The sequence below is a fragment of the Oryza brachyantha genome, chromosome 10, assembly GCF_000231095.2.
Source record: "Oryza brachyantha chromosome 10, ObraRS2, whole genome shotgun sequence".
Taxonomy (NCBI): Eukaryota; Viridiplantae; Streptophyta; class Magnoliopsida; order Poales; family Poaceae; genus Oryza; species Oryza brachyantha.
In genome coordinates, this window is record NC_023172.2 from 2,159,738 (window position 1) to 2,173,910 (window position 14,173).

At 36.4% G+C, this 14,173-nt stretch overlaps 1 protein-coding gene and 1 pseudogene across 1 annotated transcript; both read right to left on the bottom strand.

Moving 5' to 3' along the window:
- Positions 1 to 1,653: 1,653 nt before the first annotated feature.
- On the bottom strand, positions 1,654 to 3,452 carry LOC102712850 (annotated as a pseudogene).
- A 4,834-nt stretch (positions 3,453 to 8,286) lies between these two features.
- On the bottom strand, positions 8,287 to 13,658 carry LOC102713122 (wall-associated receptor kinase 2-like). Its single transcript, XM_040528258.1, has 3 exons — positions 12,731 to 13,658; positions 10,565 to 10,729; positions 8,287 to 9,495 (listed from the first exon to the last, which is right to left on the bottom strand). Exons 1-3 carry the CDS (start codon positions 13,641 to 13,643, stop codon positions 8,501 to 8,503), a joined length of 2,073 nt encoding a protein of 690 aa, XP_040384192.1. The 5' UTR covers positions 13,644 to 13,658; the 3' UTR covers positions 8,287 to 8,500.
- Positions 13,659 to 14,173: the final 515 nt, after the last annotated feature.

The window sequence follows — 14,173 nt, forward strand, 5'->3', positions numbered from 1 at the left end:
ATTCTTGTGCAGGGGTAAAATAGTCCTTTAACATGTCATTTAACACCGTTAGTCCTTCCATCCAAAGGAGGGACAAATTCAAAAAAGTAAGAGCAAAAACGAAAACCCTAAAAAGGAGGGGCATAATCAGTATTAGAACCTGAAAGAGGGGTAGAAACGAAATAGCCCCTTAAAAATATCTGACATTGTAATATTATTAGTTCTTACGACATAAAGTATTATTGACATGAGGGTTACATATTGTTTACGGTAATTAGTTTAGATTTCTAAAAGTTTATGTCGATTTGTAGTTAAAGAATATTATCATGACAACATATAATTTATACATTAGTTGGACTCATCCCTCGCTGATTAATTTTTAGATGTACTAGTTGTAGTATATGGTAAAGAGGATTGACATCTTATATGTGTAGCCCATCTTTTGACATCCAATAGAGTTTCTATTGGTGTATTCCCTACCACTATTTCCGCTCCTTGTTTATGCGACTGTGACGGCCTTCTTCAGTATTGCTTCACTTGTTGGCCTCTTCTGTTGCCACTAACTCCACTACCATTAACTCTTTACGGTTCTCTTACTCCAGTTTTACTAAGGGCTCATTCGGATTGTAGGGTTTTTTAGGCAGTCTTGACAGTAGGCTGAAGGGTACTCCAGTTTTGTTTTGCATATATATATATATATATATATATATATATATATATATATATTTGAATATGTGTTAGAAGATTTATGAACACGATATTTGGTATCTTTAGTTACCGCGTACCTTAAGGTATGAAAATTCTAGTGTATCTCTAAGGATATTAAATTGCTTTTATTGTATACTTATGGAGTTATAACGTACAATAAAGCACACATTTATGTAGACAATGGGGAACCCCTCCTCAACCACAAGTAAGTTGTGGAGATTTGTTCATATGTTTTGTATAGGTCTGTATGACCATTTATGTCTCATTCCATATCTACCATTTTAGTTTTGAACATGCATCAGCATGCCAGAACATGTCCTGCCCCTGTTCAAGGAGAGAGTATGGAGCAAAATATACAAGTTCTTGTGACTATCGCGAGGTCAAAAACCACACTCCTGACTTCTACATGCTCTGGAGCTCAGAGAAATGCCTCCACAACTCCAACAAAGATGTGATGCTCAAATCAGCTTCACAAAGGTGGGAGAATATGGTAATATCCGAGTTGGTTAGGTTATATCCGAGTCCTCATGTGACAAGCAATATGAGATAGACAAGCCACACAACTCCAAGATTAGGGAGTGCCCGCATCGAGATTATGCCCATACAAGTCCTATCGACTTCGTCGATGCTTAGGGTAGTGTACTCTAGTTGAGTGGGCGGAGTTATTATCTTGTATTTTTGTAATTATGCCAACATCATTTAAACAACAAAACCATGTTTTGACCAACTAGGTTAAGGCTATTACCCAACATTAGAAGGCCTAAACCAATATAAAATCACTGTCTTTCTTTTGGTGGATCCGCTCTCACGTATACCTTGGTTGGAACTCATAAACTTTACTCGGAACTCTATCCAACGTACATATGTTTTGTACATAATAATTTCGAATCCTGATCCATCTGTAACGTTTTATATCTAAACATATGCATGCAACATACTGGAAAAAAATATGCATATATGATAATTCTATATACTACGAGCTCTCTTAGCCATGTAATTAAGACGTTCTGCTATATCTATCATCTCTGGCCTTTTATCCACGTCAAGATTTACACATTGCACAATGATGTCTGCTACACTAACAAGAAGCTCCAGATCATTTGTTGCTGAAATTTCCTCATCAACAAACTCAATCACTGTCTTCCCATTTGTGTGAGCATCAAGAAAATTCCGAAGTAAGCTACTGTTGTCAAACCGTGATGCCTTCTTCCTTGTAATGAGCTCTAGCAGAACAACTCCAAAACTATAAACATCGGTTTTGTCGGTTAAAAGACCTGTTTGAAAATATACTAGGTCCATATAACTCGTATCACCAATGACAGACATTGTGTGTTGATTATCCACAGCAATCAACCTTGATATGCCAAAGTCAGAGACCTTGGGTACAAGGTCATCATTTAAAAGTATATTAGTTGGTTTCACATCACCATGCAGGATTGTGATGCTGGTTTTTGAATGCATGTAAGCTAGACCTTCCGCTGCTTCTGCAGCTATATGTAGACGTTGATCCAAACTGATAGGCACCCTTTTGAAGTCATGGAGAATGTCTTCAAGGCTACCTCTGGAGATAAACTCATAGACCAAAATTGGTATATCAAATTCTAGGCAACAACCTATTATCTTGACAATGTTCCTGTGGATGACTCGAGACTGGATAATGACTTCATTTGCAAATTGGTCCTTCTTGGGCAAGTTTACATAGATGGGTTTCTTCACTGCAACCAGCTGATTATTATCTCCAATGCGTCCCTTGTAGACCTCATCAAAGGAACCCTTTCCTTTGACATTGCTGCTCCTTAATATCGGTTTGAGATCGTCCTTTTTGAATAGCTTGATGTTATTAATCTTTTCTAATATAGGATCACCGTTCTTTTCGAAAAATTCTTTTGTCTTCCTTTTCTCTCTGCGAAGAAGTGTGATGAACAACAGTAATGATACGATGAAAAGACCACCAACCGCACCTACATAACAAATGAATATTGTATTAGGACATAAATATGTTTAGTGATTGAGTGGTAGGAAGATAATAATACAAATCGAGTAAGCTAGTCGAAATATATACTTCTATACTAACTGAAAGAAAATATCTGCCATGCATCCACTACATGCTCCCTCTACACGCACTGCACTTCTTACATCCTCAATTTCTTTAATACTACAATAGACAACTCATATGTTGTTATTTGTTTGGTCTTTTATAATTAATCTTACATGGAACTTATAGGGTATGTTTTATGAAAAAAATATTTTTTTGTTTTGAAAAATATGATGATTATATTAACTAGCAGCAAATGCATGAGCACCTAAACTATCATAGCATGATGATTATTGATTATTCTTGTTGGAGAGTAGAATTAAACTTGCAGTAAGTGAAGCAAAATATTTCACACATACTGTGTAGTTAATTAGTGAGTAGCATAACATGAATATCTCAATTCATATGTAAATTAAGTTGTTTGATTTTTAAGTAAAGTATACTAATGTAAAACTTTCATCTATGCTCTAGATACCAAATGGACAATTAATTAATGAGAGAGTATTTGCATACATGACACACACATACCTACTACGATCTGTGCGGCGAGAGGAAAATTCGGGATGCATGGTTCATTGTATGGATCTGATCAACTGTGGGAACGACCCTTGGGACACCTGCAATCGTAGAAACCCGGCGTGTTCCGGCAGGTACCATAGCAATCGTACACATCCGGGAATTCACACTCATCTATATCTGCATTGAACATAAAGTGCAGCCCAATTAACATGGCAAACTAAGGATGTGTTCTTCCCCCTGCTACGTACTAATCTAAATTTCCTCGTTTTTCACGTGCACGCTTTCCGAATTGCTAAACGGTGTGTTTTTTTTAAAAAAATTTCTATTGGAATGTTGTTTTAAAAATCATATGAATCTATTTTATAATTTTTCTATAACTAATAATTAATTAATCATGTACTACTCTATAATTACGTTTTCCGTGCTTGATAATTAACTACCACCCATCCGAATGCGACCTAAGCATCCTTGCCTACTAATTGACATATACAACTGTACAAGTAACGGCGACCATTCATATATTTTCAGTTTTAATTTAATATTTCAGTCATCTCCCTAGCAATTAAGATAATTCAATTAAAATTTTATAAATTTATCTTAAGCTATGAATGTCATATAGTATACATATCTATATAAAGAATCAACAAAAAATATACTTCCCCTAGTTATGTGTTTGACATTAAGATAATTCAATTAAACTTTTATAAATTTAACCAACATTTTTTCAAATTAATCTCGTATTTGACATGCAGTATCTATACCCCCTCTGTCTTTTTTATCTGACGTTAATGATTTTTGGATCTATGTTTGATTGCTCGTCTTATTTGAAACTTTTGTCCAGATATGCAAAATTATACATTATACTTTAAGAGACTTTACCAATAAATTAAATCACTACAAAATAATTTACAATACGTAATTTTTTTAAAATAAGAAGAATTGTAATACTTAAAAAGTCTCTAGTAATTAAATCAAATCACAAGAAAATAACTAATTTATATAATTTCTTCAAATACGATGAATGGTTAAACAAAGACCTAACAGTCAATGCAAAAAAAATGGTGAGAGTATCAAGTTGATACCATATCAAGCCCGGTAGCACATATAGGTTTTAAACAACCAATACAAAAGTATCAAGCACACGTGCATGAACTGGTACTAAACAGTACTAGACATAGTAGATATAGGTATCTTGATACTATTCTGTTACTGATGTATATTAGGCCTTGTACTGGTCTGGTACCGGGTACCATTTGAAGAGACGGAAGCAACATATTATATGGCAATCCTCCCTTTTTTTTTTAATAAAACGAAAAAAGTGCTCGCCCATATTAACATAATAAGGTCAATAAGGTTTACAATCTTGCCATAACATAGAATTAATGGTCGGGTTTTAAAAATAGTCTAACTTATCCTTAAAATCAAATACTCGAGGTGAGTAATAAACTCAGATACTGACGTGATAAGACAAATGATCAAATACATTGTCACGTCCAGAAATTTCTCACACGAATTTCTGAACTTAATTGTGTATTAAAATCCCTGTCCAGGACTAGCCAGGGTAAAAAAAGACAATGTTGATTACATAACCATCGTTCTTAGAAACAACTGAAAATAATACTTATTCTAATGAAAATGCAGCGAAAGAAAGGGTAGACTAGCTCCAGCGGGTACGGCTCCAGTCCACAGGCAAAGCTTCGACGGTAGACCAGCTCACTCCTGAGAGTCTCCTCCATCGGATTCCACTTCTAACTCTGGAGGGGGAAATTGGGCAAAACTGAGTACAAACCACCGTACTCAACAAGTAGCACGGAAAAGAGGGTAACAAATGATGCATAAGGGTCATCAAGGACAGACTAGGGTTAGTTGCAATAAAGCAGCATTTAAATAAACAACAGAGATTAAATTGAATAAAAGAAATTAAATAAATTAAAGAATAAGTAAATAACAGTTGTAAAATACCACAACACTGTCCAACATTACACCACGTTACGACAGGCCCAACCACTACTCAATGTTACACCACGTTGCAGTAGTCCCAAGTGAAAGCCAGTTTACCCAGGTCATTAAAGGTTCGACTAATCACAGTGAAGCTGGAAGTTCGCCCGTAACCGTGGACACGACTATTCGAATAGATTATACTCTGATCAGAGGTGTACTACTGTACCCACAAGACACGACTCCACTACACTTGAACGTGCGCCGACATACCACCATGGCATACCGGAAAGGAGACCGGGATAGGACCCGTCACATAACCCTCTCTATTTAATCGCACCGTATTTCAGGTTTCACCCCCTCCTTTATACCAAGTCGGGCAGTCCTCTCTTGTGCCTTGGTAGATCCGGAAGTAGCAGATGCTTTCGTTACACCATGATTGCCCGTTCATACTCCATCACGCCTACCCTTGCGTTGGTACATCAAATAGTTCGAAGTTATGTCTCAAATCCCACCTTACCTATTCGGCATGTGGTTAGCACTTAATTACTTCCAGGTTTCCCGTGAACCGGTCCTTAATTGCCATGGGTGCGATTGTCTGACTAAAAGAGAATATTTTGATATATGCTTAACACGATAAACAACATATAAATGTTTATATTTTATAACTGAGGTAGTATATCACATCAAATGAAAATATTATTTTGCTACGACTACTACTAAGGATGGAGTTATATATCTGAATTGGGCCGGCCTCATCAAAGTCGGCTACGGTTCAAGAGATATCACATCTCTGTCAATTGAGTCGTACAATACATTATTGAATAATTATGGGTGCAATCTTGTAATGCACAATGAGTTGATAATAAGTTTTATTCAAAACAATTAGAAAAAAGATGAGTGAAAATTTAACTATACACTATTACTTGGGTGGAGGTTCGGGGATCCATCCTAGCTTGATGCATAAAGTTCGTCAAGTCATATAAACTACTGCCTCCGTTTGGTAAGACTTTCTAATTTTGGCTAAATTCATTCATCGACGAATATATATAATTTATATATCGATGAATATATATATAATTTATATATGTGTTTAGACTCATTATCATCCACATGAATATAGACAATACTAGAAAAAACGGAGGGAGTATATATTGATACAGTCATACTTTAGATAAAAGTGCAAAATTATATATTTTGAACTCCTGTGATTTTCATATAGGTCATTTAATTCGCTCAGAGGAAGGTGAATGATCGTATTTTCCTTTAATTTTTTTTTGTTTTAAAGTATATATTTTTAAAGTATGCTTCAAATTTTAAAGTATATAATTTTGCACTTTAAAATTTTAAAGTACGCTTCAAATTCGCTCAGAGGACCTATCCGTATGCTTTTAAAGTATATAATTTTTTTGTTTTTTAACCAGGAAAGTGACAAATTGTATTAGTATATGGTACTACATGCTTTTTTTTACGACACCATTATCTTTTACATCCACACCTGACCATTCGTCTTTTTAAAAAGATTATATAATTATTAATTATTTTGTTATAATTTAATTTATTATCATGAAAACTTTAACTTTAAGTATGACTTATAGTTTTATATATTTGAATAATTTTTTTAAATAAGACGAATAGTGAAACATAAACATAAAAAATAAAAATAAGTGGCGTCATATCAAATAATACGAATGAAGTACGTAAGAATAGCAAGTATTTATATATAGTACATTTTGCCTGTTCGATCGGATGAAACGGATGGATTGACGAAATGGATGCACGTACAGATGTCGGCTGGGAGGAACGACTTGGAGGAGTTAATTTGGCTGTAGATTTTCAAAAATCCGGAGGTCATCCATCGAGGAAAAATTAACAATAACGTTAGCAGAAAGTAGTACCACGTTTTGTGTCATTAAGAAGGTGTTAGACCAAACCAGATTGCACGATTAATCCAGATTTGTTGCTGGTGCCCAGTACTAGTTTTGGGAGTGCGTGAACGACGACTGCAGGTGCATCAATGTTCCGGATGCGTTCGATGTTTCCGACAGTACAATAAAGACGTATTTCCCATAATTCATAAAGGTGTTTGCAGAATTCAAATTTATTTTATTTATAAAATACAAGTTGTCTCATCGATCAATTTTATATTTAGATCTCATATCTAAGTTACTTTTTCTTACAACTAATTTTGGGCTAGAAATACACTTATATCATAATGGAGGGGACAGTTATATACTTGTATACTACTCCTCCGTCTCATAACGCAAGATGTTTGACTTCGCAATGTTTGACCATTTATCCTATTCAAAAATTTATGGAAATATTATTTATTTTGCTTGTGACTTATTTTATTATCAAAAGAATTTTAAACACAACTTGTTATTTTTATATTTGTACTAGCTTTTTAATAAAATGAATGGTTAAATGTTGCAACTAAAAAAAGTCAAAGTATATCATGATGAGCGGTTGGCTAGCCCGTATATGAAAAGTGGTGTCTTAAATGACTGCTTATAAAAATTGATTTTCGGTTGTCTTGATATGGTCGTCTGTTAATATCGACTTTTAGAAACGAGTGTGTTGGTAAGACCATATGTGTCTCCTATGACCCAAAAACCCAACTTTGCTTCAAAAATGTTATGGATATGTGAACTCTAAACAAGGAGGGCATGCCTTGTATCTCGTTGTAACATAGCCAAATAATTTTCCTAATGTAGGAACATCACTAATGGTTCATACCGAGGCATTATATGATTTTACTTCAATATTAAAATGTAGCTTTCGTTCTTCAACAAGTGGCCTCAAGTACACATCGAGTATCCCTTCTAGTGGCCTCAAGTACACATCGAATATCCCTTCCAGGAGCTTTCTTCCCAGGGATTTCCGTGCGGCAAGTTATACATAACGAATACAACAGGACATGCACTATAAGTAGCCGATAGGATTCAATGTAAACTAAATATAATAAAACTAGTTTACTAGATTAAGTTCGGCGGATAGTTTATTTGTAAAAGAAAATATTAAAAAGTCCAAAAGTACAATAAAAAATCTAGCACCACAAGGTAATAAAAAGTACAGCAGATAAGCTTTATATTCAATAGTGGCAAATATATTTGTTTAACAAGTTCCAACTTACAAAACACATTTATTCTCCCTATGGGAAACTTATACTCAATCTTAAGTTATGGAGATTTGTAGATAAGTCAGAAAAACCATAAATATGTGTATGTTGTACATGGTAATTTCAAATCATGTCTTATATGTAATGTTTTATATTCTGAACACGCATGATGAGCACATCAGAACATAATAAGCAATATAATTCTATATACCACGAGTTTTCTTAGCCATGTAGTGCAAACGCTCTGCTATGTCTGTCATCTTGGGTCTTTGATTCACGTCAAGACTTAAACATTGCACAACCAAGCCTGCTATACCAACAAGAAGCTCCAGATGATTTGTTGCTGCAATTTCCTCATCAATAAAGTCTCTTACTGTACTCCCATTTGTATAAGCATCAAGAAAGTTCTTAAGTAAATTATTCTTGTCTGAATGTGAGGTCTTTTTTCTTGTAATGAGCTCCAAGAGAACGACTCCAAAACTGTAAACATCACTTTTATCAGTTAATAGACCTGTTTGAAAATATACCGGATCCATATAAGTCATATCCCCAATGACAGACATTGTGTGATCATTATCAATGGCAAGCAACCTTGATATACCGAAATCAGAGATCTTTGGTAGAAGGTCATCACTTAAAAGTATATTAGCCGGTTTCACATCACCATGAAGGATTGTAGTGCTTGTTTTTGAATGCATGTAAGCTAGAGCTTCTGCTGATTGTGCTGCAATATGTAGACGTTGATCCAGATTGAGAGGCAACCTATTGCTGCCATGGAGAACGTCTTCAAGGCTACCTCTCGAGACAAACTCATAGACCAAAATTGGGATATCGACTTCTAGGCAACAACCTATAAGCTTGACAATGTTCTTGTGGATGACTCGAGACTGAATGATGACTTCATTTGCAAATTGATTCTTTTTCGCCAAGTTAACATTGATGGGCTTCTTCACAGCAACCGGTTGATTAGTTTCTCCTATATGACCCTTGTAGACTTCACCAAAGCCACCCTTCCCAATAATATTGCCACTTTTTAATATAGGCCTGAGGTCATCTTTTTTGAATAGCTTGATATTGTTAACCTTTTCTAATATAGGACCGCCGTTCTTTTCAAAAAATTCTTTCGTCTTTCTTTTCTCCCTACGAAGGAGTGTGATGAACACAACTAATGCTACGATGAAAAAACCACCAATCACACCTACATAACCAAAGAATTTTTCAATACGGATAAGTGATACGAATGTCATTACTAAATTGTGGTCCTGATTAAAACAAAAATATCGACCAGGAACCCACTGCTTCTTCCACCCCAAAAAGATTCAATTTTCAACATATGAACATGGATCGATATGCACATGTCTAGGTTCATAGCCAATACTTTGTTTCTTTTGCTACGAATGGTGTAAACTACAGTTAATACACCTTGGACTGGAATGGTTCCATTTAAGTTGATGGGTTGCCTTGTATATATGTAACTTTATTATGAGTTGTTACCTCCGTTTCATAATGTAAGATATTTGACTCTTTTTGATTGTAATGTTTGACCATTCGTCTTATTCAAAAATTTCGTACAAATATAAAAAAATGTCAAGTCGTGCTTAAAGTTTTTTTTGATAATTAAGTAAGTCACAAGCAAAATAAATGATATTTTCATAATTTTTTGAATAAGACAAATGATCAAACATTACTAGTAAACAAGTCAAACATCTTACATTATGAAACAGAGGGAGTAGCTAAGATTAGATTTACGCACTTTACTTAAACACTACTCTCCAATTTTCCCTACTATAATAATGAAGTGAATGGTATGTTTTATGCAAAAATATTTTTTTGTTTGGAAAAATGTTGAGATCTGCAGAATTATTTCTTTATCAAAAGCAAATGCATGCATGTGCACCTATGATTATTGTTGTTGATTGTTCTCGCTGAGGTAGAATTATAAGTTTGTAGTGATAGAAGCAAGATATTCCAATAGACTGTTTATTAACTGAATACCATAGCATAACTAGATAAATTTTAGTTTCTCACATTTATCTAGAAATACTTTATTTTTTTAGTAATTATTCCACTGGAGACTGTAAAGTACGAAAGCAAAAACATTAGAATTTAATAAGATAGTAGACAAATGGATTGGGATTTGAAAAGGGTAAAAATATTATAGCTCAGCCCATACTGCTTTGTTTTGATTTGTGCGGGATAAGCAAAAGTAAAGTTTTTTTTTTAAGAACGGGGAGAGTAGAATTTATGCGAAAATGGGAGATACATACCTACTACGATCTGTGCTGCGAGAGGGAAATTCGGGATGCATGGTTCATTGTATGGATCAGCACTGTGGGAACGACCCTTGGGACACCTGCAATCGTAGGAACCGGGCTTGTTCCGGCAGTTTCCATAGCAAGTGTACTTGTCCTTGCGCTCACACTCATTGATATCTGAATAGTTAGTTAATCATGTCATGCATATATCAAGTTAATTAATTATGTCATGGAAAAGAATACATATATAGTTTTGAAGCTGCTAATTGGATGACCAAGATCTTCAGGAATATGCACATGTTAATTATTGTCCAAACAATAGTGCGGTGCACATTTTTTTTTGTGCTATTTTCTTTTCATAATCTAGTTGACACACTGTTAAGTTTGATTCCGTATATAGTTAAATTTCTGCCAAAAAAAGGCATTTGTTATATTTCAGAAGTATAAAAGTACCGCTCTACGTAAATTAACATGGTCAGGAAGATGTGAGGTCTAGTGAAGTCGGTGCTGCAGGTCGCTTGGGCGGCTAGCTCGGCAATAATAACATATCTTGTCGCTTGGGCGGCTAGCTCGGCAACAATAACACATCTTTTACGATGTTAGATCTGTTTGTGTTGTCTTGTGTTTAGCTTGGCTTCGGCGTCCTTTGTTACGCTCCGCTGTTATGGTTCGTTGTGTGAGGTTTTAGTCGGTTTTCCTTAATTAACCGGGCTTGTAAGGTTTTCGGGCCCGGTTTTCCTATAAACTGGGTCAATTCTCTTCTTCTTAATATAAAAGCGGAACATTTCTGCCTCGGTTTCAAAAATATTCCTTTCAAATATAAGATAAGATAGTGTTCACATTTCCTGATTTAATAGTAAAATTATGACAGCTAGTTGAGAATTTATATATTTAAGGAAAATTTTGGGTATTAAATTTAGCTTTGATTTTTGTGTAAAAATTTTAAGTTTTGTTTATTTTTTTCCTATTCTATTTTACATGATGGGAGCAAAGTTGTTAGTCCGTCATCTAACATATTTAATAACTAACAATAATCACAAATATCTGACATGACTTAAAATTAGTAATCGATTGGACCACTGTTGTATCTACTCCAGCTGAGATTCGAATTTAATTATATAGTGAACACAAATAGATTGGCTACATATAGCAAGCGATATAGTACAAAATAAATATTGATCTACCTGCTATGATATCTTATTATATCAAGGTGTCCAAGGTAAAACATCTATTTGGAATTGAGGGATGATGTATACATGAAATTTTTTTTTCAATATATCTTTTCTACATAAATTGTTATATCTGTTTTAAACATTTATTTTCCGTGGTATTGGTCGAGATCATCATCGATGCTGGTTCTATCAATGAACTAGCACTTAGACTTGCTAATGAGTATCCGTTGCCCATCCACATTTTCATACTCACATAATTTGGATAGCGCATAGATTAAAAACTACCCATTTGAAATTTTGGGTATGGTGGGGATATTCGCCATTTTATCCACTTTGTCCATACCCATTTGATATGTGTGAACTTGGATTTAAAATTTATAAACTCATGTTCATGTTAAAAAAACTATCAAATTTGACTAAAATTTAGAGGGACAATTTATTTATAGAAGAGCAACTTCGTACATATTTTTGTCCATGTCAAGTTGTTGGGCACACATATGTCCTTTATGTATTGGGTAATACCAATTTAATTTTGGTATGTCAATATATTTACAAATGGTATAAGTGCCGGTTATTACCCATAGAGGATGTGGGGTCTGGTGGGTGGATGGGTTTGATTAATCGAGAAATATGGATGGTTTGATTAACTGAGATCTAACCGCTAGCAAAAAAAATCCTGTGATTTTGGAGAGCGGATCCCATATATAATGCTCTAAGGTCATGTTCAAAGCTAATTATTAGCTGACTCTATCCATTATCGCATAGGAAAATATAATGACATAAAAGTAAAGGGGAGTGAGGAAAGATAAAATAGTTGTTATACATGGCGACAACTTAGAGTATATTCTCACTGTACCCGACAGGCCAACTCTAACTTTGGACATAAGCTTTATTTAAGTTAGTATTGCTGACGTGCAAATTAATATTGGACTCTAACTTGGAATCTGGAAGCTGGAATGCCTAATTAACAAATTAATTGAAGGGTGTACGACGTAAAGTAAATTACCGGTGCAACCATTGGGAACATAGGGGTTACCCTCGTAACCCCTGCTGCAGTTGCAGATGTACCCGGGTCCGTTCTTGGCGTCGACGCAGTAGCTGTTGTCACTCACGCAGGCGTACGTGCTCTTATTCGCCTTAGCATGGCTGCAACTCAGGGACCCGTCGCGGATGGCCCAGTCCAGCGTCACCGGCATCTTCCGGTCGACGTTCATCCTGAGGTCGCCGGTGCTGAAGCTGTAGCTCTCCTTCTCCACCAGGAAGGCGTAGTCGCAGGGGCTGAACTGGAGCTTGGACTGGTGGCTGTAGCTCTCGTCGAACACCATCGAGTTGTCCGTGAGGCCCGGCGGGATGTCAACCTGGCAGCAGCCGACGCCGGAGCAGGCGCCGCTCGACGCGTGGCGGCTGCTGTTGCAGTAGCAGAGGCAGCCGGTGAAGAAGTCGTAGCCGTAGTCGTCGCCGGCGTTCGGCTGGTTCTCGGTGTAGGCCATCGTGTTGCAGCCGACGACGACGAGGTGGTTGCGGGTGCTGGAGATGCGGTACACGCCGCGCTCGTCGAACTGCACCAGGCCGTTGCTCGAGCTGTACACCACGTCGGAGGAGTTGAAGCACTGCCACGCGATGGGCAGCATCACGCGTGCCTCCGCCGTCTCGACGGACAGGCCGGTCACCTGGATGGGCTTCATGTCGGCGCCGGCGGCGAGGAACGGCACGCCGCCATCCTCGCAGACGATCTCGAAGCCATCCCGGTAGCACCCGTCGCCGATGCCGAACGGGTGGCGGATGTCCATGGCGCCGCACTTGGTCGGGCAACCAGTGGCGGCGCCGGCGGTGCTGTTCTGGCCTGCAACCATGGCACCCGATGCTAGTGTTATCAGCAGCAGCAGTACGACGACGATCAACGGCGTCGTCGACGGCATTACTTCGTCGTTGCTCTTGCTGATCATTTCGTTGCTTTGAGCTGGTGATTCATGCATTGAGCTGCGCTCTCCCCACGTTTAAATAGCTGAGCTGATCTGCATGCCAAGCTGTGTAGGGCCCACACAAGGACTTTGGTTTAGCAAATTGCAAAATAAGATATATTATTAGCGAATGATTAAATTAAGTATCATCCTCATTTCAAAATATAGGCACTTGTGTGTTGTCTAGCATAGACTATGAAAATGTTAAAAGGAGTTGTTTTTAGTCACTTCAGTTGTCGTCAATTTTCAAATTTCAAATTTATATATTCCTATTTAAAACATTTGATTGCATTTAGAAGGACTGAAATCATATGGATTCATTGGCAAATGCTTAAATTGTTGTACGGAATATGAATACTAGAAATACTTATATTTCAGAACGGTGAGAGTATTGGCTATAATAACTTGAAAAATACATTAATACCAATGTTTAAGCAACCTTTAGATATATTTTCTAAAAAAATAAACACAGCTTTGCTGTTTAGGAA